Below are 27,980 nucleotides of genomic sequence, written 5' to 3'. Positions count from 1 at the left end.
TAAGCTATTTCATGTTGGACCATGGAATAGCTTATTCTAAATCCATCATGAGAAAAAATTTTATTTTATTCTAGATTAGAGAATAACACTACTTTATTCTTGATGGGCTCTATAGATTTTCAACCAAACACAAAATTGAAATAGAGACGATAAATAAGTATTCTAGAGAATTGGTATTCCTATTCCAGGAATGCCATTTTAGCTATCAAACACTACCTTCGAGAATAATCATATATGTCACATATTTTTTTTTTAAATTTTTATCATATTTTATATATAAATATTATTTTTTAAAAATTATGTTTTAATCTGTATTTTGGCTTGTATCTTTGGTGCGAAAGAATGGTTTCTTTCTTTTGCAATGTAAAATTTTTAGATTACATACATCTGCTTTCAGATGTGTGCAAGTGGAAGAAAATTGGATTGTTTTAAATCTGTATAAGATGTAATCCAACGGTTGATGCCGTACCATAAAAAATAAAAATCTTTTTGGAGAAAGATACAGCCCCAGCGCTACCGCTGGATATAGATCAAGGGTCAAATCTTGCTGAAGTCCTGACCGCTTAACCAAAACTGTCCAGATTATTGCTGATTCCACTTATCGGTTCGCAGCCCATGTAAGAATCCGATGTACCCCTCAGCAAAACCCTAGTTCAGCCATTCATCTCCATCCCCCGCGCAAGGTCCCCCCGCCCCCTCCCCTTCCCCCTCCCCTTCCAACAATCTGCCCCTCCCCCTACCCCTCCCCTTCCAACAATCTCTACTTCCCTGCGTCCCACCCAATCCCCTTCCATCCCACCCTTCCTGTGCCGATCACCGACGGAAGATAGAGGAGCTGTCCCACCGCCAATACCTCCCCACCGGCAACTTCCTCTGCCTCCATCGGCCCCGAAGCTGCCTCCAATCAATAGGTCAGCCTCTCCCTTCCTCTTCGTTCCAATTGATTTAGGGTTTTTGGTCCCTGCCCAAGCTAGGGCTTCCATGTTCTTCTTTGATTTTTCTTTTGATTTAGGATTCTTGGGTAACTTCGTGGCCATGAACTGAAGAAAGGACGGGCGGCGACATGTTGGAGGTGTCGGCCCCCACCGTTCCCGTGAAATATAAGCAGCGGAAGGTGTCTGCCATCCGGCAATGGCCCAAAGGATGTGGCCCCCTTGCTGCTGTGGCGAATGTGAAACCCATCAATGAGCATCCGGCTTCTGTTGAATTGGACCCCAATGGGGTGTCAAATTTCAATAAGAGGCCTCGGCCTGATGACGCCGTCGAGTTTCCGGCAGTTGGGGAGGAGGCAGCTTCTTTGGAGCGGGTGGATGAAGTGGGATCATCGATGATTTCAAAGCAAGAGGTGTCGGAATTGACCGGCTTGGCAGAAATTTTGAGCCATAACGATGTGGATTCATTGAAATGTTTGGAACATCTTGGAGCTGAAACCAAGAAGGAAGAGATGGGGGCAAAAATTTTTCCTGAACCAGTTGGAATTGTACATACAAGAACATATCCTCCTCCAAAAAGGAGAATGATCTCTGCAGTCCGGGATTTTCCTGTTGGTTGTGGTAGAAATGCTTCTCTGATGAGCAAGGAGTCCTTAGACATTGTGGCCACAGGTCCTTGCAAAAACAAGAGTGTGGATGAAAAGAGGAAATGTTTGGTGAATCAGCAACTGGTGACGGAAGGTCCAGCCAAGGTTGTGTCTGCTGATGAAGTCATTGATAGTTTGGAGAAAAGAAATGGTAAGAAGAAGATTCAAGAGGGTGATCAAGAAGCTCAAGCTGCACCTGCTAAAGGTAATATTTTGGACGGGGAGAAGCAGCATGTGGTGAAGCAGCCATTAGCAGTCAAAGTTCCAAACATGGATGCATACACTGATGAGGCTGTTGATGGCACTGTGAAAGGGAATGATACAAAGAAGATTCAACAAAGCAATCAAGAAACTAGAAGTGAAGCCCATGCTAAGCCTGCTTCTGCTTCATCTAAGGGAAAGAGCTTGGATTGGGTGAAGATGCCTGTGGTGAATCGCTCATTGTCTGTCAAAGGCTTAGATAAGGTTGTACCTACTAAAAAAGTTGATAATGAGCTAAGAAACCGTGATTATAAGCTAACCCAGGAGACATTTAAAGAAACAAGTGACAAGTTTCAAGCTAAAACTGCCTTGAAGAGTTGCATGAAAGAGGATATCCTGAAAGAACATCATGAGAGGAAAAAATTATCCGAATCAGCATATGAGAGAAAGTCAGAAGGCTGCAGCCTGAAACTAGTCAACGATAACCTTCAGATTGCAGAAGCGCAAAAGAGAAAGCCATCTAGTCTTGTTGAAAGGTCGCAGTTTGGAGGAGATAGGAAATCGGTGGGAAGAGCAATAAATAAGTTGTCTGCGAAGCTTCAGAAGGATAATAAGAATATTATGAGAAAGTTTTCAGAGAAACAAGAGAATGAAGACCGTGGTACAAGTGCTCAAAGTCAACAATTTGAGGCATTGGAAGCTCATGGGGATAGGTTAATTGTGCAGTGTCTGTTGGCAGCTCAGAACTGTCCGTGGAGGCATGGCAGAAAGTCTCATGCATCCCTTTCTGTTACACCTAGAGGCAAAGTGAAGAAAGAAGAAAAAATGTTGAGTAAGAAATCAACTTTGAATGGACGAAAGGATAAGGAAGATTTAGTGCCTCGAAGCGAGGAAAATGAGAAAGCCCTAATCGTGTATAGAAAACCTAATGAATTCAGTGTCACCGTTACTCCTGTAATTCCTTCTAACTGGAATAACAACAATGCTGGTAGTGAGGACATTACTGCTCGGAATAAAGTTAAGAAAGCTCTGCGTTTGTTTCAACTGATCTGCAGGAAGCTATTGCAAAATGAGGAATCCAAGTCAAAGCAGATAGGCAAGATTAAACGGGTTGACCTGACGGCTGCCGGTATTCTCAAGGAGAACAAAGAATGGGTGAACACTGGCGAGCCAATCTTAGGAAATGTTCCTGGAGTTGAAGTTGGGGATGAATTCCACTATAGGGTCGAGCTGTCAATTGTTGGCATCCACCGTCCATTTCAAGGTGGCATTGATTCCATGAAGTTAAATGGTAAACCTGTGGCAACCAGTATTGTGGCATCTGGAGGTTACCCTGATGACACAGACAGTTCAGATGCAGATATCCTGATATATTCTGGTGCAGGAGGAAACCCTGGAGGAGGAGACAAGCAAGCTGGAGATCAGAAACTTGAACGCGGAAATTTGGCATTAAAAAACAGTATAGACTCGATGACTCCTGTGAGGGTCATTTATGGTTACAAAGAGTCAAAGGGAAGTGATTCCTATGATGCAAAGTCAAAGATAATCTCAACCTTTACATATGATGGGTTGTATTTTGTGGAGAGATATTGGCAGGAGAGAGCGCCTCATGGCTTTTTGGTTTTCAAGTTTCAATTAAGAAGGATGCCAAATCAGCCAGTAGTTGGCCTGCAAGAAGTCAAAAGGTCAATGAAGTCCAAAGTACGGGAAGGCCTATGCTTACGTGATGTATCTGATGCAAAGGAAAAGATACCCATTTGCGCAATCAATATGATTGATGATGAGAAACCACCACCTTTTAAGTATATAACCAAGACCATATACCCTTCATGGTATGTCAAGACTCCTCCCAAGGGTTGCGACTGCACAGGTGGCTGCTCAGATTCTAACAAGTGTGCTTGTGCAGTTAAAAATGGAGGTGAAATTCCTTTTAACTTCAATGGTGCTATTGTGCAAGCAAAGCCCCTTGTTTATGAGTGCGGTCCCTCATGCAGATGCCCTCCATCATGCCATAACAGGGTCAGCCAGCATGGCATCAATATACAACTAGAGATCTTCAAAACCGTATCAAGGGGTTGGGGGGTGAGATCGCTGAACTCCATACCATCAGGAAGCTTTATATGTGAGTATGTAGGAGAGCTGCTTCAGGATACAGAAGCTGAACAGAGAAACAATGATGAGTACCTGTTTGACATAGGTCATAACTATGATGATCAGTCTCTGTGGGAAGGCCTCCCTACCCTTATACCAGGCTTGCAGTCTAGTTCAAATTGTGAGACAGTTGAGGATGTAGGTTTCACCATTGATGCAGCTGAATATGGAAATGTGGGAAGATTTATTAATCACAGCTGTTCACCCAACCTTTATGCACAAAATGTTCTTTATGACCATGATGACAAGAGAATGCCACACATAATGTTCTTTGCTGCTGATAATATTCCTCCATTACAAGAGCTAACATATCACTATAATTATATGATAGATCAGGTTCGTGATTCGGACGGCAACATAAAGCAGAAAGATTGTTACTGTGGTTCGGCTGAGTGCAGTGGCAGGCTCTATTAAGATTGACTTTCTTGTTCAATATTCCACTTGTTTCATGGTGGAATCAAGTTTCGTACATTCTCTTATGCATTGCAAATGGATGTAATCATTCTGTGATGGTTACTGGACTCCCATCTTCAGCAATGAATGTGCTGGAACTGCTTTTGTTGTTGATCTGGTCATTTTGCAGGTGTTGCAGATCTCAGCCTCTGAGATGCCTACAGAAGGTACTGCATTGATGAGACTGATGTCTAGTCATGCTTTCTATATTGTTAGTCAGTTGTTCTTTCTACTTGTTGTACTGAGATTAAAAATGCTGATTGTAAATGATACATATATGTTGTCTTCTTGGCATTAATGCACCTCTGTGGACCTATGGTATTTTTATCCACATTTGACTGGATTTCCCTGGGATATGCAATTTCATTTGCTCCTTGATGGTGTTCATCTGCACCAAATAACCATTGTCTGTATTTCCTATTTGTTAATGATGAGTCGTCTAGGTTTTACATTAGTTTGATTTTTCTACATTTTACTTTCTTTCTAAGAGTAGGAGGGGACAGAGACCCTATGCATTTTATTGGATGATGATGGGAAGCGGGAATCAAACTCTAGATACTTTACAACCTGACATGCTACTCCTTTTTTATTTTGTCTTCATGTTTGTAATCTATTTTATATGCTAGTGTGTGCATACCTAAGCCTGTCATCAGCGTGTCTTTGTTTGTTCATCTGCTTAGCCTACTTTAGGCTAGTTGTCAAAAGCAATAGCTGCCTTTAAGGCAATAGGGTCCCATATGATCTGAGGTTCTATGCACCAGAAAGTTGCTTGCCTATATAAAGCAAGGCACTTAGTTACAAAAAAATTCAATAAATGCACTATAGGTAAATAATGTATCTATAAACAACAAACATCTTAAAATTAATCACTCAAGTTTTAACATCTTAAATCGTAATCATTGAGAACATGAAATATCATATTCTACACTTTAAAACATCAGTTCATTGAGAACATGAAATATCATATTCTACACTTTAAAACATCAGATCAAAATAGGACATTGCATAACGTGCTTTTAAACAACAAATGGAAAAAGTTATACAACTTACATCCTAAAGTAGCTACAAAGTTATGGCATCAAGATACCACTTTTAAAACATGTTTCTAAACAAACCATGGCAAGATAAAAGACATGCTAGAGTGTCTTCAAGCCATTGAGCATTATCGCAATACTCATCACATGAACTCTCATCACTTCCATCCTACTAGATTTATAATCACCATTCTCTCATCTATCTCCTTTGAATCAGCCTCCTCCATGAGCCTTTCATTTATATTGGGTGGACGAAAGCGCATCCCATGAACTCTCATCACTTCCATCTCTACTGGATTTATAATCACCATTCTCCTCATCTGTCTCCTTTGAATCTGCCTCTTCCATTAGCCTTTCATTTATATTGGGTATTCGAAAGTGCTCTCAAAACAAAAGTTAACGCGACTCTTAAAAGAAGGGCATAAAGGGGATATGAAGAATAGTACTGGAATTGCAGAACCAGTTGTCCAGATGCCTCTCGCTTTTACCCAAGTGCTCGCCTATGTGTCTCCTTTCTAAACCCGTCTCACTTGGGGACTGTTGGGTGCTTCGAAGTTGTTGTGCTTTGCCCGAGCACCTAAGTGAGTGTCTGGTCTGCCTTCGACAGTGCTACTTATAGAGTCTTTCACATAGCCTAAATTCTTCATTTGCCATTATGGGAAGCTAATTGGGCAATGTTGTTGCTAATAGGTTTTACAACATGAATGTGTTTTTTTTCTTTTATTCCCATAACTTATGGAATTTATGATGTGGTCATGTAAATTATAAGCCTTGATGTTTGTCCATACTACTAGATTTTTTATGCATTGCATGTAGCAGTCTCATTAATTGATAAAACCCTTCAATGCTAGAACTTCTATTTTTATATTAGTCTTATTTTTGATATTTATGCATATTAGTCTAGGGTTGTCGCACTTTACTAGGAATTTGCAATTATGCTTTAATGTCAATTATCCAATCTGCATGAAGGGATGGGTATTACTTTCATAATTGTTTTCCTGTATACCAAGGCACTGTACCAGTTTTTTTCCTTTCCTAGCTTACCTTAATATCATGGTGATGATGAGCACAGTTGCTGAGTACCTGCTTTATTGTATTCTTGAAGTTGCTTATCCTGTTCTTTTTGCCATTCTTCCAATCCGATTTAGGGTATGGTAGATTTAATTGTGAGAAATCCAAGTAATCATTCAGCTAATATAATGTTTACAGGTATCTTTGCTGATTTATTACTAGGAATTGTTTTATTTGCTTTAAGTCCACTTGCCTGGAAAAATTAAAATCACTTGTTCTGATCTTTATAAAGTTATCTTTGGATAGACTTATTTCTGAATTTCGTGATTTAAGCTTCTTTAAGCACCTAAGTCAGTCCCTTCTCTACAAGCTCCATCTTTGGTTCTTCTAATCGTTCATCCGCTTTTGTCCTTTTTACTTTCCTATGCCTCCTATTGCTCAGGTTAGCACAAAGCCAGGAAGTCCCTGCCATTGGTTCAGTTCCCATCTTTACCGCAACATGAAAGGACAAGTTTACAGTGATTAAATTACATGATGCTTAGGTTTTGCACCAAAATAGGACAAGTTAATGAAACAATTTGGATGGCATATTTTCATGCGAGAATGACATGGAGGAAGCTTGTCTAAAGAGATGGAATTGAACTATGTTAAGGTTGAAATAAGATTAAACACAGACCAAGAAAAGTATAATGGGAGTCATGGAAAAGATTTATTGCTTAAAAAAGAGAACCTTGCAATAGTCAGAGAAAGTAGATGGAGCAGGAAATGGCTGGGGCGTAAGTTTGGCCATCCTATCCCCAAGCTTGGTTCCAATGTTTTAGTTGGGGCTGAACTAGCTTGAAACTTTTATAAACACTAAGCCCAACAATTGGTTGAGCTCTGTCCAAATATCTTGGTTCAAGCGTCAAGCTAGGTCTAAGCTCAAAACTTTTCTAGGCACTAGACCCAAGCCTAGCTTGGGCCCTAGATCAAGCTGGAACCGATATCCATCCAAGCCCAACGTTGTCCAACTGCATGAGGCAGCATAGGTGTAGAAGATGAAGGCACATCTTTGATCAAGAGGTTTTGGCCAAATCTGCATTTCCAATAAGGTGCTTGAACTGCATGTGAGGGAGTGGTAGTTTCCACCAAGGGTGCAAGCAATCTGATCCTTCTCTCTTACAGTGTGCTAAGGTATCATCTAACAATGTGTAGTTGGAGGGAGTGTCAATTTCAAGGACAAAACCAAGGATTGAGCCAATGGTAGGGTCAGGGACAAAGTCAAGGGCTGGACCAAGGATAGAGATGAAGGGCTTTGGGTAGAACCAAGGTTCAAGGTGGAGAGAAAGAGTTTAGCTGCTAAGGACAGAGCTAAGGAGTTGAGGGTGGAGAGGAAGGCTGAAAGTGGAGCCAAGGGGCCGAGGGTAGAGCAAAGCCAAGGGTTGGGCTGCAATAGGATAAAGGGAGGAGCTGATGATCGAGGATAGGTGATGCTTGGAGGATGTTCTGTACAGAAGATGATGGGTGACCATCAGTGAGGGAGGGCTTGGCCAAATCTAGGGTATTCTAACAAAGCCTTGGGGAGACTTGAAGCAAATCTAGATTATCCATCAAAATAGAATGGATGGCTGCACTATATTTCATTACATTTATATAAATATATTACATTTATATAAATATATACTATTTCATACCATTTGGATTCCTTGCCAAGCTTGAGCTAGGGGTTGCCCAAGCCAACTTGAATTTCATTCGGGCCTTAATTTGTCAGCTCTTATATAACCTGAAGTTTGAAAAATTAGAGACCGGGCCTATCTTGAAAATTGCCTGCCAGGATAGGCTTTGGTCCAGCCTAGGTCCATCCATTCCCTGGGATGGATAAAATCAACCATGCACATCAAATGGAAATTTTAACATTTTAATATTTTCTAACCATGAATCTCAGCTGAGCAAAAAAATTGAATCGAGTGTTGTCATTGCTTGGTCTTGATGAATTTCTCTATTGAATTACCTGATAATAACATTATGCTTTGGAAAAGTAAAGGATGAGAAGGGGGAATGTAGTATGCATGGAAGTCACACATCCTTTTGAGGAAAGATCCTTGACGCTTCTCTAAGAGCGAGCCTTAGCTTAATGGTAAAGTTGCTCAATTATGGCCTAGGTGTTATGGGTTTTAAACACAAAATAATTCTCTGCACGTGGGGATAAGGCTACATATGTCTGACCTTCTCCAGAACCTGCATGGTGGGAGCCTCGTGCACTGGACATCATTTTTATCCTTGATGCTTCTCCCTCTCTTGTTTTTTCCCTTCCAAGATGAAAGATGGTAATATGGTGGATTGAGGATTTGTAACTAAGTGCATACTCTTTTTAAACTGCTCTACTTCATTTTGGGATAAGCTTAGGCTTGATATGGTAGATTTAGTCGGTGCATGGATAGGTTGCAAGGTTGAGACCAAGAACCTACCCGAAATGGACCGTTCAGCTATATACCAAATTGAACCAACGCCGACCCAAGATAGATCAGCCATGCAGGTCGGTTCGAGTGGAAAAGGATCCTATGCCATGCAGGTAGCCATCAGGTTGACAGCTGGTCATAAGACCCCAAGGTAAAGCTCTGCATGGAGCCTTCTCGACTTGAAGTTCTGCTCTATGACCAACCCATGTACGTTGGTGACTTGGTCACTAACTCAAAAGCAAAGCTTAGTGATAGACATACACAATGTCTGACGTTCATCTTGGAAATAGTTTGATTTGCTATGTTTTTGCCAGAAAAAAAAAATCAATTATTTATTGATTATTTGCTAGTTACATCTAAATAATTCTTCAATGGTACCAGTCCTAAGTGGGTTCACTTGACATATGGCTGCTTCCTCTCGTCTTCTGTGGAATTAAAATTCTTTTGACTGACCTTTCAGCAACCGTATGGCCTTTGGCAACAGAATTGATTATATTTGGTGCAAGGACTTCTGTGTGGCGCTCTCTTTTACGATATCAATGGGGAAAAATGTGGCAGATCTGCACTTGTAGGACATGGGATACTCTTTTAACTATTTCATTTAGAAATGGAAAGAACATCAATATAGATGGTCATTTTGGCTGCATGTTTTTCCCCCTTTTCTTGCAAGTGCTGATTGTTGCTTTTGCTTCTTTTGGAAACTGGCTTTTCTGTGTATAGTGTATATAACTTGTTGGTTTTAAGGACCTCGTCCGCTGTCTTCTTATCTCCCTGTTCGATTGTCATGTTTTTCTTTTATTGCAGTGGATTGTTTGCTGGATGTGCTTGCTTGTAAGAGTTAGAGAGTTTCTTGGACTTTGGTTCGTGGTGCTAGTTCTTTGATGCTGTGTGATTTTCTGGTTTCTGGGGCCACACTTTCTTCCTGTTCATCTAAGCTCTAATTGCCATGTTTTGCTCGTCTTGTTGTTTCTCTTTATTATACGTCTTTTAGTTGAAGTTTGATGCTGTATATAAAAGTTAATTTGAAGTCTTGATGCCTCCCCACCTTGTTCACCATGCTTCCTTTCTTTTGCATAACATAACAATTGCAGAAAACTCTTTCTGAGAGGTCTTTCAATTAGTTTCTATTTCATCTGCAGAATTTAGACCTTTTCTCGTGTGCCTGTGTGTGTGTGTGTGTGTGTGTGTGTGTGTGAGAGAGAGAGAGAGAGAGAGAGAGGCCCACCTGCACCATGTTGATGTACTCACACCTGAACATGTCTATCTGTTCAATTAAACCACAAAAGAAGTTTGGCAGAGCACGTTTGATGGTGAGCTGAGGCGACAACCTGGTATGGATTCAACATTAAAGATATTTTCTGTTTCCTGGCGGAGCGTTTTCATAAGTACTTATTGTGAGTTCATCCTGCAGTGATGTATAAATTTTTCTTTAAAAAAAAAATTGTTCTTTATCATTTTCTGTGATGTATTGATTTCCTGCGTCCATTTCTGGATGAGGGAATTTGGCGTTAGTATTTTTCAGTCCAATCCTATAAAGATATCCAAATAGGCACTTGGTCGTGCCAATTGCCTGTTTTAAAAGTCAGAAGCTGATGCTAGTAGATGAATATATGCAGCAGCATATTGTCTCCAGAGAAACTTGTGTTGGACTGGTTTAGAGTAAATCCTCTGAAGCTTGCTGGCAGTCGAATGAGTTCCTGCGAGTGATGGCATTTTTGGCGATTGGCATTATTGCTAGCATGTATGCGGTTAATTTATTTTTGTTGCCCATTTTAGGGGTTCAAGCAACACATCCATATTTGTCTTGCAGACGCGTATGTGGTATTTGTAAATTTATCTGTTGTTCAGTAAATCTAGTGGCCCGTAATAAATGCTAATATGATGAAATGTTTCCTCGATAGGCTTTTCCTACTTTGATAAACCATGGCGGACGGCTGCAGGAGTGATGAGAAGTCTCAAAAACTTTGGTGTTATATTTTGAGATATGATGCGTTCTCCCATCCTGCCGACAGCATGGAGGGTTTGTTGTGACACGGTCATGTACACGAAATTTTGGTCATGTACTCTCAAATTGCAGTCGCACGTATTTACTCCTTTTTCGCATTATGGTAGTTATTTGATATTGTTGAAAGACCTTACCTCTCTTACTCATCGCAGTTATTCTGCGATCTTCCACATTCTTGTAGAAATTTAGCTGTTTGTGGCTTCCTTGGACCACTTGATGAGAACTCAAAGCGTTCCATTTGTTGATGGCATGAGCAAGCACCTGCGGCAAAGTTCTATTTGTTGTCTATTTGCTGGCTGTCACTCACGTCTGCAGATTTGGTTTCAACCGTTCATTGTAAAAATTAGATTTTATCGTGAAAAACTGAAGTTATTTTACGGGCATGAACGAATTGCATGCAACTTAGGATGGTAGTGTTAGATGCAACCATCCGGTGCAATTGGTGCCAAACAGAGTAGTTTAAATATTGGCAATCTACTACATGAGAAACGCGATTCAATCATCTAGGCTTCTAACCACTAATCATATGCAATTCATGGTGCATGGCAGCACGATGCTCCTACTCCAAGTGAAGTCTTGCTGATCCACTCGACAGGCATTACACCGTGTACTATTTTCACTCGGTCAATGAGGCAGCATCTATTGTGGCATCAGAAAAAGGAAGAGTTTGGTTGATCCAAACCATGGAGTGGGCTAGCTGTCCACCGCGGATGATGATGATGGGGATGGCGGGGCCGCAGATCCAGATCAGCGGCGAGCGCACCCGCGAGCAGGAGGACAAGTCCGACACCTGGCACCGCATCGAGCGCTCCACGGGCAAGTTCTGCCACCGCTTCCGCCTCCCGGACAATGCCCGCCTCGACGATGTCAGGGCCGCCATGGAACACGGCGTGCTCACCGTCATCGTGCCCAAGGTGCTTGACAGAAACAAGCCCCGCAATATCAAATCCATCACCGTCAATTAAATATTATTCCTTATCTATAATTACAAGAGGAGAAGATCGATCTACGCTATTCGCTTTGTTTTCCCTGGGGTGGTTTTGCTCTTGTTCTTAAGCACGGTAGGTGTGTATCCATCTATCTATCTATCCCTGTTTTTATCCAGGAGTCGCCTTCTCCAAATAAATGTAAATCCGTGTGGGTAGTATCAGTTTAAACTTTGATATTCCCTCTATTAATCTTCTCAATTTTCCCTTCTTTTAAATAGCTTTGAAATATTTGTTAACAAGCCAGCATTTTCTCATACAACTTGCAGAATCCATCGCCATCTTGTTTCCGCACTAGCATAGGATTCAAGAAGTTAATCCAAGCAATGCATGATTATATATAAAAACCCTTCTTCCTCGCCCTCTCAATCACCAAGTATCCAGTATAGGTGCATCGTATACATAAACAAATGGAAGAATGCCTATTCCGCTACTTTTGCTGCCGTTGTTGCTGCTCTACTACCCAATTGAAGAAATCAAAGGCTAATGGCGGCGAGCCTCGGGAGCAAAGGATAACATGGCGAACTAATGGTTCAGTTAGAACAGGCAAGGGAATGGTGGAGGGCAAGTTTACAGGCTTGCCAACAGACTTGCTGGACCGGCCTCTTGTCTACTGAAGATACGGGACGAGCTAATAAGCTATACGGTATAGTTTTGAAACACCTGAAGAAGGGAAGTGGCATGGTGGTGGGAAAGGAGAAAGGAAGGGGATGCCCCAAGGGAACATCCTGGTCGCCGGGGGGACAATGTGCGTGGTGTATTGGATGAGGATGGGTGGGTAGGGACGGCGGCGATCTGGTCCAGCACCATCGCTCCAAGCACACCTTAGCACCACTCGGCAACGCCAACCGAAGCACCGACGAGAAAGAATACCATGATGTGGAGGTTCGTCGCCGCCACGGCCAGTGCCACCCTGAGGACCCCAGAGGCAAAGGCTAGGAAGGTGCTCCAGCATTTGGAGCGCCAGTATGAGGGCAGAGAGCGGAGGCGACACGGAGCGGCTGCAGATAAGGCATTCGTCAAAACACACGCTAAAGAATAGAGACAGTACGACATGGTGGTAGTGGTGACGGTCGGGTCCTGGCTCAAAGCAAGTAGGATCGGGCTGTGATTATTCCAAAGAAGGGAGATAAGGACAACAGCGAGGAGGAGGAGGATGGTGCGCTGGAGGGAAAGGGAGATGAGGTCCCAATTACAGGAGCCATAAATTTTGAGAGCAGAGGGAGCCGATGCTGGAGGCGAGGCCAATGGGGACGGAGCAGGCGGTGATGTTGGTGAAGCCAATGGAGAGGGCACTGCCAGCAATCTCGAGGCGGCTGAGGCCGACCATTAAGACCACAGCCTGAAGGTACGCGATGCAGTTCATGACGGTGATTGGTAGTGCCATCCCCCACAACTCCCGTAGCTCCTCCGCCACCTTCCTCCCCATCATCGTCCGCCCGCCCGCCCGCCCCACACTATCACCATATCGTTTTGCCGGTATGTGCTGGCACATGACCAACTCCGCCAATGCAATCCAACGAAATTAAGTTTAATTATCTGGTTGCACCAAATAGAAGTTCATAAAAATGCAAAACCCCATAACGTCCCGAGATCTGGATATGATTAATCCATAAAATAATTTCTACAGGCTAATTTCTACATTTTAAAGTTTTGATGGCTAAGTCTTTACCACTGAAACCTAAGGAGGTCAAAATCCCTTTTTTTTTTTTTAACAAAAAAAAAAAAAAATCTAGCCAATTTCTTGATCTTATTATAATTGCCTATTAAAACTTTAAGACCATTTTCCCCAGCAACTGATTAAACGGCTGTGGGTTACCAAGAATTAGATAAGCCATTTTCATTGCATATGGTATGGTACATATACTGCAACATGAAATCGAAATTGGACACACTTGCACAAGATTGGAAGCATTATATCAATATTTGCTAGGAGCATATCCACTATCAGAAGAAGGAAGAATGTTTCAGAACTTGGATGATATGTACAAGATCAGAACTTTATTATATGAAAATTCCCCCGGAGACAAGAGCAGAGAGTATGGAGTGAATTTACAGGGCAAGATATGTCTTTATCATGGTTGCACCGGTAGGGTCGGAAAGGAGATGTCTGAGAAGGCACATTCTCAGGCTGTTAGGTGCTATTGCAAACATGTAGAAGGCAAACCATATAAGTTCCACTGATGAAAGTGTGGACCCAAGAAACCCCTGCCACATCCTGCACAACAAAGAGACTCCAGGTGAAAACCAACAAAATCAAGTACTGGAATGGACTCATGTAAATTTAAATATTTCTTAGAGTGAAAAAATTTTCCGATGGCCTGTTGCTAAATTTCTTCCTTGGCATTTATTTTCAACTATTTAACTCTGCTATCAGAAACTACTGAATGTACTTCTCATCAAAGACCATGGCATGCACTATATGGTATCACTTGGATATCCAACTTCCCCCAGACTGTTTTTGTAATAGATGGATTTTCTAGAAGTAGCACTATGCAGCCATATTCGCCATGCACCTCCCTTCAGTAGGCCGAGGTTGACAGAATGCCTACTTTATACTGGGCATCTATCAAGGTACCACAAAATACTCCATCACTAGGCTAATTGCTCACAGTACCATAGTTTCAGCGTTAAGACTATGATGACACAAATCATTAAGAGGAGGTTAGAGATCTTTAAAGCTACAACCACCACAAAATGTCGGAACCTTTTATATTTAAATTGAATGCATGCCAAAAGCCCGAAAGTAAAAAGGAAGATGTACCAATTAGGTAAGCGGAAAAATGTCTGGAAGAAGGTTCTGATGCCTTCAATATCCAACTGCAATATTAGTGCTAACCCGAAGAGAAAGAATGACCTTTGACGTTTTCTTTCTTGTGGCCAAAGAGTTCTCCATGCTGAAATGGGAGGATTGCATAAAATAGGAGGAAAGTCAGTCACAAACTAAGCTCCCAAGTAACAGTACGAGTGGGGGATTAAATTGTTCGACTGTTTCAAAAGCAATGCTGCATATTTTTGAATAGTCATGAAAAACTAAACATCCATTTAAAGCATGAGAATTTCAATGAATATTCCACGGGGAAAAAAAAAACGATGCAAGAAAATTTGGAATCTAATTATGGACGTAACATATTGTATATACTTACTACTTTAACTGAATGTTGTTCATAGAGATATGGCTTCTATTTTTCATCAAGTTAATAAAATATCTCATGGACAACCTATTTAAAGATGATTTTTGTGTGTTGCTGGTATCGCACCATTCCACTTCCATCAGCACAGCCAGATAGTCAAGTAGCTTAAATATTTTTCGGTGATCCTATGTCAAATAGCAAAGAAAGTCCAGTAAATTATTCCATGAAAATTCCTTAATGCTTGTCAGGGAATACAAAGTAATGAGATTATTCATTCCTATCATTTGCAGCCTGAGATAATATTTTAAGATATTCATGGACATCAATATCAATGCTATGAGCAGACAGAAGCTGCAGATGGCACAATGATTGACTTGCATTCTGCAAGCTTTAATATAAAACTCTGCAAGCTTTAATATAAAACACTGAACATTTCTGCTAGGCTCTGTCTTAATATTTTATAGAGAATCAATGACATTAGGCTACTTGACTATGAATTGTAGGGGATTTAAGAACCCAGAATACAGAAAACTATTATTCTACGTAGCACAGAAGCTATTTCTAACTAATATTAAGTAGTTCAAAACATTAACAAATGTGAATCATTCATCTTTTAAAAATTTTCAGTTCTTCAGGCTACATCAATTCAATTACCCCAAGACTTTATTTGTCGCAAAAAAATACTTTTGAATGTCCAGTAGAAACCGATTTCACTAAAGAAAAAGCTTTTACTGCAGTTAATATCCTTTTCTCTTCCAAATATTCTGTGCTCAGATGAAAGTTGGATTGCATTATATCTTACCAAATATTTGCTGCAACTTCTGGCATGATTGTGATTTAAACTAGTCTATTGACAAAAATAGCTCCATTCGGTAGGCTGCTAGAAGGGACCATAACTAGTTATGTAAGTGGTGGACCATATAGTTTCAGTGAGTTCCCAGCTAGTCTTTTGAGAACCACTTGAGTGTATTTCTTCATTTTGATATTGTTAACTGAGACAATTTCTTGACCTTGTCCCCATGAATGCATTAGTTGACAGTTTAGAAGTAAGAATGGAAAAACACCATGCTTCCTCCAACTTCCTCCAAACCCATCTCATCTATACCCTAGATTTGTCCATTGTTAACAAAGGCCTGATGCTCCAAAGGAAGGATGCCAAGGTTTCGAATACTGCTGACCAAGGTTTGCTGTACCGATACCGGACGGCATGCCGTGCCGGATCGGTACGATACAGTACCGTACCGTACCGATATATGGTACGTCCGGGCGTACCGGTCCGGTACCGGTACACAATTTTTTTCGATTTTTAATTTTTTTTTATTTTTTTATTTTTAAAGTTAATAATTGATAAATACAACCTCAATATGGCATTATATTGCATATTATTGACATATTTGGATTCAATTTGGAGTTAGGTTGCGGTACAAAGACTCTTGATCCAAAATTTCAAACATATATTTATTTACATTATATTTCAACTATGTCATCTTAAAACTAAAAAAAAATATATAAAATACGCATTAAAATGTACCTAAATATTTAAGTATAAAGCACAATAACTGATATACGAATCTTAAGATGTACTCTGCATTTAATTTTTTGTCGAGTGTCTGTGACGCTCGTAGATATCTGGATCATCAACAGTCTGAAGAGACATCAATCCAACCCTCTAGCCAAGCTGCACCGTACTCTCGAATATTCATCATCCCATAAGGCATCCTCTCTGGATTGTAAGACATCTCAGCCCTCTCGCTAAAATTCTGACTCTGAGAAGTATCCTCGAGATGATGGTATGGTTGTGGAGGAGCCCATCCAAATATGCCAGTAGCAAAATCTGATCCTGGAGCTGCTCCAGGCTGCATAGGGTAGTAACCACTAGAAGATGATGCCTCGAATGCACCATATGCATATGGATCATAAGGTGGCTGTGGATAATAGGATCCATAATGCGAGGATGATCCAGATACATCCATGAACCCTACTCCACGTGCAAGATCGTCCGCAGCTGCATCATGTGCTAGATGACCTCTAAGAGCCCGTCGTCTATATGAAATCGGCTCCCCACGATCTCTACCGACTCGTCCACCATAATCCCTATCCTGTGTAACATGCGTAAACTGAGACTCACCGGTGAATCGAATATCACCTTGTGGCTGTGTCTCATAAACGGTGGTCTCCTATCCTCCAGTTCCTCCCTGATCATCAGATCCATGGCTACTACTACCAGTATCATCATCACTCTTTCTGATGTCCGTATCTGAACCAGACCGCTCCTGTACTCTCGAGAGTGGTGCACGTGCAACTGTCTTTTCCTTCCCCCCTTGTGCCCCTCTATGACTGAGTTTCCTGTGATTGGGAGGATGGATGCCTTCTTACTGGCTGTCGGGAGGAACGTCTATACATCTCTCGCTTGAATCTCTGGAAAAATGTATCGGATAGCGAGTCATGTGATGAATGAGTCCTTTGTGTCCCCTCAGACTGTGGCTGATCAGCTGAAATCCTATGTGGAATATTTTTTTCTGCCCATTGCCCTGGATCCACCCTGATCTCCCTTGCCACCACACTGGCTGGTCGTGGAGGGGATCCTGGCTCATCAAGCTCTGGCTCCTGCTGCTGACCTGCAAGCCATCCGATGATCGGATCGTCATCCTCGTCGGTATAATCATCCAGCGTCAGATCAGTGTACTTCAACTGAACTTCCTCCTGAATACATTTTAGCCTCAACCTCAGATTGTAGTGAACATATACAAGATCGTCAAGGCATTTTTGTGTCAGACAATTTCTCTGTTTGCTGTGGATAAAGGCGAAAGTGGACCAATTACGCTCACAGCCACTAGCAGAGACCGTCTGAGAAAGAATACGAACAGCCATATGTCTCAAATTTTCTGCTGACGTTCCAAAATGAATCCACCATTCAGCTACAAAAATAAAATTATATATCAAATTTGATGATATTATTAAGCAAAATTACATATCAATCTACATTGCTCATTATTGATATGTAATTTACCTGGATTCATCTGCTTTTTGCTTACGACAGCTGATGGGACTCCAAAACTGTCTGATTCCTTTCTAAACTGTTTCATCTGAAATAAAATATATTTATTATTTATAAATATATTAGATCGAATTCAATTGAATAATTACATCTGTTTTAAACTAGCATACCTCTTGCAGACACAACGACGCGATTTCTGAATCGGACACCACTTATATATGACATTGCAAAGAGCAGCAAGAAGCTCGCTATCCATATCTATCTCCGGAATAGTATACTGAAATCTCGGATTCAAGTAATAAGCTGCAGATAAATTTCAAGACTGATTAAGCATAATTTTATTTTCATGCTTCGAAAAAATATTTTAAAACATTCTTGAATCCAAACTTACCAGCTAGATGTAAATCTCTGCCCATCTGATAGTCCCAACGGTGCTCAATAATGTTAATGAATTCTTGAGCATGCTTGGGATCATTCTCACTGATCTGTTTCTTTGTCCTCTCCATCATATAATATAGGAAGCCCATCTGGGGGTATCTCTCGCTGTCCACGACGCGAAGCACCTCATATAAAGGCTTGATAGCCTTCACTATCTTCTCAGCCCACTGTCAAAATGACTGACTCGTCACCAAGTTCTCCACATGACTTCCATCAGTACCGGCCCTCGCATATCTGCTCTCCTGCCACTCGGCACTGACAAACATCTGACGTAGGGCTGTTTTCTTCTGAAGAAGACTATCAAGTGCTATGTAGTTGGTAGCAAACCGTGTGATATCCGGTCGTAAGATCTCCCCCCCAGTATACGTCCGCATCAATGAAAGAACCCATGTGTGGTTGTAGATGAATCTAGTAATGGTCTGGGCAATCTTCACTACCTGCTGCACCCTGTGAATCTTTCCGATATCCATCAATATAAGATCAATGCAATGTGCAGCACATGGGGTCCAGTATATCTGTGGTCGCTGCTCCATCAGCAACTCTCCGGCAGTCTTATATTGTGATCCGTTATCTGTGATGACCTGCACGACATGCTGCTCACCCACTGAATCAATCACCTCCTCCATCAGACCAAGGATATATGTGGCATCGTGCATCTTATTTGAAACATCGATTGATTTGTAAAAAAATATTTTTTCATCACAGTATGTCAAAAAATTAATGATGCTCCACCTAGTAAGACCTGTCCAACCATCACACATCACTGTCAGACCGTATGTAGACCATTTATTTTTGTAAGAAGCAATCCATCTCTGCAGATCCTCCTTATTGCTGTCAAGAAGCTGACCATAGATGTCCTTAGATCCTGGAAGATCTACACCCTGGCCAGCAGCCTCTATGGCTGAAATAGTAGATCGATAGTAAGAATTGGCTGCTGCATTTACTAGAATATGGCTGAAATGAAACCATGATCCAATAGCTCGCCACATATCCTTCTTCTTATCTTTTTTTAGCATACTGTCAATTCTCTGTTGCTTTGAATCCTTGCTGGGCAAAGCATGTAGATCCAAATCCTGAATGCTGGCTCCTGCTGGAATATCTCTGGAGGACCTCCTCCTACTGCAAAAGCTCTCAACAAAGAAGACATGCTGCGTCTGCTCCCTCTACTACCAGGCTCTCTGACTGAGGTAGTCCTCCTGAACTCGAATTCTCCCCTACAAATCGCTGATCCAGATCCTGATTCTTAGCATGATGGTCCGAATCGATCTCTGTACCGGGCTATCTCCTCTTACTAGTACTGATCCGCCAAGCTTGCATGAATGGCAGCCTCAATCTGTGCCTCCTCATCATCTGGAGCAAAAGCCTCCTCTGACTCTCTAGAGTGATAAGAAGGTGGCTCTGTAGCTCGACGGTCTACTTCGATCTTTTTCTGCTTTGTCCTTTCCTTCGCTGCTTTCGAATCAGCAAAGTACTTTTTCATCAATTGTCGGACCTCTTGCAGACATTTCCAACACATCGACACATCAGGATAACCACCAGCTAGATGCTGCTTCAACCTAGTCACTCCTCCTTCCTTGAACTCTGTGTTGCACCATTTGCATCTCCAATGATGCTGAGTCGAGAGCATCTCGCCATGATCCCAACCGATGTCACGTTCTTGATCTTTCTTCTTACTCATTTCTGTAGATATAACAAAATACTAATTATTTTGAATTACCTGTAATATAACACTAATTACATATATTTTTTATTTGATAATATTTTTTACTATTTAAATATTTACAAAAAAAATTTCAAAAAAATCTCAAGTTAGATTCAAATATTTCAATTATTTTGAATCATTCTAAACATTATTCTCAATTTCAAAACTAACACTGATTTTTTATTTTTTTATTTTTTTAATAATTTTTATATAAATAAATATATACTATAAAATAGCTGATTAATTAAAGTGAACGAACGTCATGCTCTAATTTTTTTTCTTATAAATATATGCAAGTATAACAAAATATGATAGTTTAACGATAATTAAAATAATTATATATAATTTTAAAATAATTTTAATAATTATTTTAAAATTTATAAATTCAAAATAAATATGTTATATGCTTCAAATAATATTTTTAAATTAACTAAAATATAGCACTATTTTTATATTTTTTTTATTTTATAATTAAATTTTTAAATTTAAATAATTAAAAAAATATTTTTTTTAATTTCAAATATTTGAAAAAAAATTTGAAATTAGATTTAAGTAGTCTGAATCATTCTAAACATGATTCCCAAACTCTGATTTTTTTTTCTAAAATTTAAATTTTTTTTAATTTTTAAATAAATAAATATTTTAAAATATTTAAAAAATATATAATTAACAAAAATTAACAATTTTGATGTCATCGTGTAGATCTTCCAAAGATCTATCACATATAATTAAATCATCCCAAAATCACAAGATTTTGGCATGATTTTCTCTTATTTTCATTCTTTCTCATTCTTATCCTATTTTTAAAAACAAAAATTAAAAAAAAATATTTACTAAGAAAATAACACATTATCTTACCTCCGGCCAAAGATCAGCCTCTCCTCGAACCACTCCTACAATTTGACGGAGTTTTTTTCTTTTTTTCTAATTTTTCGGAGGTCTCAACGATTTTGTTGAGACCTTCGGACCCTCGGGAGTTCTCTGAGACATCTCAGAGAACTCCAAAGCAGGTAAGGATTTTTTTATGCATGTGATCTCCGACCCCATCCCCCCTCCCTCCCCCCTCGTCACTTTAGGCACATGGGGTGTCAGTACGGTTCGGTTCACGCCGAACCGGACCGAACCGGACCATACCATCCGATTTTGGATGGTATGGAAGCGAACCGGACCGAACCTCTCGGTTCGGTATCGGTTCAGGGTGTTTCTCAAAAAAAAGGTCCGAACCGGACCGTTTGAGCACCGATCCGGCTCGATACGTACCGGACGGTTCGGTCCGGTACGGCGAACCCTGCTGCTGACAAAACCCATGCCTTTTTCATTAGAATTATACCCCTACAGTGCTGGTACCGACCATAGATACTGAAATTGATGGGTTCAAAAAAATTGAAAAACTATCGATACTGACCAGTACAATCGATACAGTACCGCTGGCATGCACCAGTACAGACTGGTACAGCTTCGGTCAGCTCCCTGACACCAATACTAGTGCCAGTTTTGCATCAGAATGGTACAATACTAATCGTACCATCTGTCCCAGCTTTAAACCCTAGAGGATGCACCATATTGTCTCCATTAAACTATATCCATTGTAAAAGCCATTTGAAGTTAGAACAGTACAGATAGTATCTCCTAAAAGTAACTACAAAAGAAATTCTAGCAGAATCCCTAAAAGGGCTGTCATTTTGAACTGATGCTTTGATCAAAGAACGATAATATCAAAAGAGTTAATTTCCAGACAATACCAAAGGAGAGAATTTTTATTCAATGCTTTCGAAGAATAAAATTATGAAAACAGGTGCATAGAGTGTCTCTAGCCAAATGTAAACATTTGCCTACCTAGCATTGAGGGAATCTGTGCACTTCCAACCAGAATATTCTGTCTGGAATACATATCTTTCTTCAAAATATTTGCTATTACAGTCGCATAACTTGGAGCTTCTGACAAGGACCGCACAACTGAATATCCTGTTTATTATAGATAATCTACAATTAGTGTGTATCTATGTCCTTTTAGGGGAAGGAAAACCTGAGAAAAAGAAAAGCAAGAACCATGGTGTTCTTACCTGTAGCTGGATGCACCATGCTAGCTGCAGCACCAAATGCAAGGTTTTTTTGTTGTGTGTTTGGCAAGGATCCACCAACAGGGATATAGGACCATTCCTTTAGAAGAAATCAAAATTTAAAATCGTGAAAAACATATGAAGTCCTAATGTTGTCGACAATAAAAAATGCTGTAAACAAGTCCCATATGAGATTATTTGTTGGCATGTTCTTTGAGTCATGAAGATTTTAGTGCAAGATACTGCTTATGATGGTCAAACAATTTCAAAAAAAATAATTGTTTTCCATGTATCTATATTGATAATTCAATAAAAAAAAAGGTATCAAATAAAATATAAATCAGTTACACCAATGGCTAGAAGTCACAAAAAAAGACATGAGAAGCACAGGAAATATGAATACAAGAAATATATAAGGTTAACTGTCAACCTTTATCGCATTAGATCACTAATATGGTCAATGCAACATTTTTTTTTTGCTTCAATGCCCTCAAAATTTTGAATAGTTTCTAAATGGGCTGTCTTTCAAGCTCTTCTTTAATTCTTTCCTTTCATAATTGTTTAGCAGAAACCTGTAAAGTATTCTAATATTCTTTATTAGAAAGCCTAACAAACGGAACAAGAAAATGACATAAAACTTCAGTTCTAGCTATTTTAAGAGGTTTCACAGAGCCACTCAAAGAAGCTTACCTCTTCATAGACTTTCGATACTCGAACACCCATAGCTTCCAAGCGAGTCATCAGTTTTTTCTTAAGAAGATCAAAGGGCATGGCATCTTTTGAAGCTAGACATGTTTCCTGTAATCAGGTTAGCAATCAGTATCTTCACTATGACCAAAAAAAAAAAAAAAGGCTAAAAGTTACCAAAAAACAAACATTAACTAACATAGCAGACAAACCTCAAAAAAGACTCTTGTCGATGACATGGGCATGACATAAAGAAATGTGGGATATTCTGCTTCAGGGATTTGTTGTTTTTCTTTCTTGTAATCTCTGTAGTCCATGAAAACCATTAAGCTGGGATCATATGGATTGTTTTCCACCTGAAATTTAAGAATCATACCAAAAGAACTTACATCTAAAAGCTAAGATAAAAGGCTTAGAGTTCTGTTCAATAAAGTGGAAAAAAATAATAAACAATGGGAACATATCGTTTTGTGTTCAAGAGGCAAGAGAACCATTGACAAGCTATTGCAGTGCATATATATATCTATTAGCATAGTATATTTTACGGACGATTCCTGCTACATTGCCAAAATAAAGGAGAGTCATAATATGGTTCATTATTAACACCTCAGAAAAGATATGATGAGCACCAATCTATCAAACACTTAAAGATCAAATGTTAGAAGAATAAATGATTAGAAAAGTTGGATCAGTTAGGATAATATCCAGATTTACAAGCGACACCTCAATAAATCGCCCTGATTCAGCAAAGGTAAGGATACCAGCACAACTTTTAATTTATGAGTCTTCCTCATATTCTGCTATTAGCCTCTAGTCTATGGTATATGTCAGAGAAAGGGACTATTTTAAACATCTGGTTCATCAGTATTTTAAAACAAAATATAAAGGACAAGATTGTCCTTTAGTGTAGGGATAACAGCATGATTTTTACTCTCAAGCACAAGTAAACAGAATCTCCTAATTAAAGAAAAAGGAAAACATAGTCTAGACTCTCGAGATCATTTCAATATGGAAGATAAATATAATGGTTATTGAGATAACATCAACCAGCTACTAAATGAATCCTCATCCCATCTATGCCAAGGAACTGAGTTTGAGAAGGGAAAATAAATATGCAAAAGATCTAATTAACTGCCGCATGGGCAGCATAATAACCAATTACATATTAAATAAATTTGCACAAGTATTTCCTACCTCAACTTCCATTCCATATGCTGTCTGCACAGAAATACTAGGACCTCCTACCTCATACTGGAGAAGTTTTCCAGATGCTGCTCCAGAAGCAACGATAACAAGCCTGTACCTCTAGCATTAGACATTTATAACATAAGCTGCTAATGTTTCTTTTTCTTTTCTTTTTTTTTTTTTTAATTCAACTGTACCTGCACGGAATCATTAGATCTCTTTCACATGCAACTAAGCTGCAGCCATCACTTGCTTCGATGATCTTTTCCACTTTTGAATTGAGGTATGTGACACCAGACTCATGGCACCTGAAGATATTATACAGATCTTAGTTTCTTCTAAATGGTTATCTATATAATTAAAGACAAAGGAACACATGCTTACCTTCTCAACAACTCTTCATGCAACAAATGCCGACTAACTCTACCATATGCACGACCAACTAAAATTGGATTATCATTATCAAGATATACAATTGTATCCCGCCAAACATGCTCTATACAGCTTTCTAACCCAAGACCTAAAAGAATAAATTGTTAGCACCTCAACATATGAAGATGAAGTATATAGAAGAACTTCAATTGTGGTTGAAAGATGTAAATAGACATCAATAGTGGATATGTATGATCATAATCCAAACACCTTATCCCATCTGTATCAGGCAGCTTTATGAACTAAGTGTTCATGGGCACAAACTTAAAAAAAGTCAGACAAGAATGCTAAGCAGTCTCTCCTACGACCTTGAGATTGTAGAACAATATATATATATATATAGTATTGATGTGTTTTTATCTATGACCATAGGCATGATTGACTTATCTTAACAAACATTATGTGCTTCACGACCTCAGGTTGCATAGATTATGCAGACAGTAACACAAAATGATGTGAAAGTTAATAATATCAACAAAAGGAAAAACCTTTTGGCATTATTTCTAGGAAAAATTTTGCTAAATCATAAGCTGCAAATCCTCTCAACCAGCGCATGGAAATTCAAATTTAATCAAATAGAATACGTTACTCCACAATGGTTCAAGTAGTTACCTTTAAACTCGTCCTCCCACACACCGTAGTTATTTGTAAAAGGAAGATCGGGTCCTATAAGACCAACTTTCAGTCCTTTCTTAGCTGATTCTGCAGCCAGAGAAAGACCAGCTGGACCACAACCAATCACTATTAAATCTAGCATAGAATCTCCAGCAGATATAGGTGACAACTGCAAGAAGAATGAGTGAAAACCTACCATGAAATTAAACTATGTATTTCGCACTTAAATTAAATGGATAATAAATTTAAAGTACAACGAAACAAAGAACAGCGAAGTACTAATGAAGGGGGGAAAATAACTAAAAGAATAAAAAAGCTTTCCCTTTTTTTAGTGGAAAATCACTGTTGCCGGAGATTGAACCCACCTCACCAGTGTGATGTCCAGGAATGCTCATCAATACAAAAGCATTAAAATATTTTCATACAAATAATTTTGATGAGATATGAACTATGTGACAAATTTATACATGTTAGATTACTCTCCTGGCACATGATTAACTTTCTACATTGTCCTACAGCTTGGTGTGCACTCTGTAGACAATCAGCACTGCACAGGAAACAAGCAGATGAGATGGAAAACCAAAGATATATCTCCAATTGGAAAGTCCACAACTTTGAGTTGATTGATTAGAAGGGTTGCCCACCCATTAGCATTTTTAGGAAGGACTGAGAGACTCAACATCCCTGGACCCACCCAATGGATGGCTAAAATTAATGGAAAGAATCATGGAAATATTTTATGGATTGCTCAACTCCCTACAAAATCAGTCCAAAGTAAAAGACGAAATTTTCTCCCATGCCCAGTCAAAGAATAAAGAACAAGAAGGAAGCAGCTAAATAAAAGATTTAACAGAGAAGGGCCAGTATTTGGTCGGAGTAAGAAATGTACCGAAGGGTTCGACCAAAATTAGGAGCAATTCGCTTGAGAATCTCTAGTATTGTCCATGAAAGGCCATTCTTTTCTTGCTAAGAGGTCCACATAGAAAAGGAAATCCTCCCTTTACAGCAGAACACGGCATCCCATCATTTAGTTTTACATCCCCACAAGCAGACAGTGTTGCAAGTCGTTTTGTGGACATCACTGCTAGGTTCGATGACTCAGATCACAGAATCAAAAACCTTGAGAAGCGTGCAGAATATATTCCAAGCATGCTTCATGCATTGATCACATGATCAGATCATGGATTTCAAGTATATTCTATAAATCCAGGACAACTAAATTCTGATGATCATATTCTTCAAAAGATGTCAACTAGTACGGTCATGGTTGATTTCTTTTCAAGAGACTGTGGCTATAGTTGATTGCAGTATTCAACCATCATAACTCCAAGAAACTTCAACCTAAAGTTGCCAATTTCCACAATTAATTGAATCTTATGACATTATTGACAGGACCATGCCCATGGACTATAATTTTAATTGGAAATGCACGAAGTTATCCCTAGAATGCACCTAAGTGAAAATGTTGAGACAACACCAACTTATCTATTATGTTGTCAATCCAAAATCAAATTCTTGAATTCCCAACATTCATCGCAAGATTTATCATGATTAATAAAATTGTCCATATTAGGAAAACATATATGTATATATCAATCTGCCTCTTACACTGCAACATTTTTTTATCAGCACTATGCATAAGCAGGATTCACGCCCTGCACTTTGCATGCTCTGAGAGAGAACAGAGCAATATAAACTCCAAGATCAATTCTTGTAGAGCGGGAAAAGATCACTGAAACAACTCAATCAAGCGGAAAAAGTTATCACAGAATTTCTTTTATCGGTATGATTCATACAAGTAATCGTTAGCATTTATCCGGTCGTAGTTATCAGAATCAAACAAAAGTTCTCGAGGAGGGTTCAAGAACTCCATCCCCTCTGAGAAAGCAGAGCAATACAAACTCCAAAACCAGTTCTTGAAGAAAAGAAATCACAAAAACTACCAAGAAAAGCTCGAGAAATACAGAATTCAAAACAACAGAGAAATCCTAACGATTATAAAAGATCGGGGAGAAGAAAAAGACCTTGTCGGCGATCTTGCCCTGCTTCTCCATGGGCTTACTTGCCTGCATTTCGACGTAAAACAGCTCGCTGCCTCCGGACTTTATGAAATCCTCCTCGTCGGCGAACTTCTTCTCCTCCTCCACCACCGTCGCCGCCGTCACCGTACAGCTCTCCCTTCCCGCTCCGTCGCCCCTCACCCGGAGACGCCTAACGAGCCCAGAAGGCCTCCGCCTCTGGTGGAGGAGCTGCTTCCCCGCGACCATCCACCTCCACCGGAACCTCCAGTCGTGGAAGGGGATCGAGAGCGCCGCGTAGTTGGTTCCGCCGAGGCACTCCATTCTTGCTCCTCGTCGGATACGCAGCCAAGAGAGCGTCTCTCCGCTTCTAGGATTCGTGTCCAGAGCTTCGCTTACTCTCGGTATGTATATATTAATAGAGTGAGAGAGATGGACGAAGAGATTGATTACTAGGGTTTTGGTGGGGAGGCAAAGAAGGCGTGAAGAGAGTGACGGGAGAGAGCGAAGCGAAGAGTCGAGGGAAGATGGAAGGGTGTCATCCGTCCGAAGGGAAATATCCACACAGAGCCCACATGGCAGGAAGGGATTGGCCATGACGTCTTAAAAGTCCGGATCTTGGATATGGTTTCGACCTTGCGCAGCTTTTCTTGCAATAATTACGTCACGGAAACGGAGCAGCAGCCTCTGGTAACCAAACGGTTATTTGGGAAACGGAATGGGGAACAACCGTTGATTATCTCCCCCAGTTTACTGTGCTAAGGCCCCGAGAACTACTCGGATGATTTTTCCTGCCGAGTATTAGTTTCCCAGAGAACCAGGACTCCAAATTCATCTCTACGTAGCGGAAGCA

General features: G+C 40.0%; 4 protein-coding genes across 8 annotated transcripts; 2 read left to right on the top strand and 2 right to left on the bottom strand.

Moving 5' to 3' along the window:
• Positions 1-713: 713 nt before the first annotated feature.
• LOC105057553 (uncharacterized) lies at positions 714-4,715 on the top strand. Its single transcript, XM_010940231.4, has 2 exons — positions 714-911; positions 1,013-4,715. The coding sequence occupies exon 2, from the start codon at positions 1,064-1,066 to the stop codon at positions 4,343-4,345; it is 3,282 nt and encodes a 1,093-aa protein (XP_010938533.1). The 5' UTR covers positions 714-911; positions 1,013-1,063; the 3' UTR covers positions 4,346-4,715.
• LOC140855178 (class I heat shock protein-like) lies at positions 4,420-13,506 on the top strand. Of its 2 annotated transcripts, XR_012138200.1 has the most exons (3): positions 4,420-4,551; positions 10,769-11,933; positions 12,128-13,506. XR_012138200.1 is itself a non-coding variant. In XM_073250942.1 (2 exons), the coding sequence occupies exon 2, from the start codon at positions 11,556-11,558 to the stop codon at positions 11,835-11,837; it is 282 nt and encodes a 93-aa protein (XP_073107043.1). In that variant the 5' UTR covers positions 4,420-4,551; positions 10,769-11,555; the 3' UTR covers positions 11,838-12,076. The 2 variants fall into 2 exon arrangements, 1 of the variants encoding a protein (XP_073107043.1); XM_073250942.1 differs by lacking the exon at positions 12,128-13,506 and having other exon boundaries at positions 10,769-12,076.
• Positions 13,507-13,842: 336 nt separating this feature from the next.
• On the bottom strand, positions 13,843-27,739 carry LOC105057721 (lycopene epsilon cyclase, chloroplastic). 3 transcript variants are annotated; one of them, XM_010940441.4, is made up of 11 exons: positions 27,134-27,739; positions 25,107-25,278; positions 24,447-24,582; positions 24,260-24,370; positions 24,072-24,174; positions 23,090-23,233; positions 22,881-22,988; positions 22,194-22,290; positions 21,967-22,095; positions 14,623-14,755; positions 13,843-14,076 (listed from the first exon to the last, which is right to left on the bottom strand). In XM_010940441.4, the coding sequence occupies exons 1-11, from the start codon at positions 27,722-27,724 to the stop codon at positions 13,911-13,913; spliced, it is 1,890 nt and encodes a 629-aa protein (XP_010938743.2). In that variant the 5' UTR covers positions 27,725-27,739; the 3' UTR covers positions 13,843-13,910. The 3 variants fall into 3 exon arrangements, 2 of the variants coding, with proteins under 2 accessions (XP_010938743.2, XP_010938814.2); XR_012138199.1 differs by lacking the exon at positions 13,843-14,076 and adding an exon at positions 15,005-15,177 and having other exon boundaries at positions 14,674-14,755; XM_010940512.4 differs by lacking the exon at positions 13,843-14,076 and adding an exon at positions 15,119-15,177 and having other exon boundaries at positions 14,674-14,755.
• LOC140855177 (uncharacterized) lies at positions 15,632-20,221 on the bottom strand. Of its 2 annotated transcripts, XM_073250941.1 has the most exons (3): positions 18,382-20,221; positions 18,161-18,293; positions 15,632-18,078 (listed from the first exon to the last, which is right to left on the bottom strand). In XM_073250941.1, exon 1 carries the CDS (start codon positions 19,442-19,444, stop codon positions 18,599-18,601), a length of 846 nt encoding a protein of 281 aa, XP_073107042.1. In that variant the 5' UTR covers positions 19,445-20,221; the 3' UTR covers positions 15,632-18,078; positions 18,161-18,293; positions 18,382-18,598. The 2 variants fall into 2 exon arrangements, with proteins under 2 accessions (XP_073107042.1, XP_073107041.1); XM_073250940.1 differs by having other exon boundaries at positions 18,161-20,221.
• Positions 27,740-27,980: the final 241 nt, after the last annotated feature.

The sequence above is a fragment of the Elaeis guineensis genome, chromosome 2 (assembly GCF_000442705.2).
Source record: "Elaeis guineensis isolate ETL-2024a chromosome 2, EG11, whole genome shotgun sequence".
Classification (NCBI taxonomy): Eukaryota; Viridiplantae; Streptophyta; class Magnoliopsida; order Arecales; family Arecaceae; genus Elaeis; species Elaeis guineensis.
Note: the sequence above shows the minus strand (reverse complement) of the source record. Positions and strands in the feature narration are given on the sequence as shown.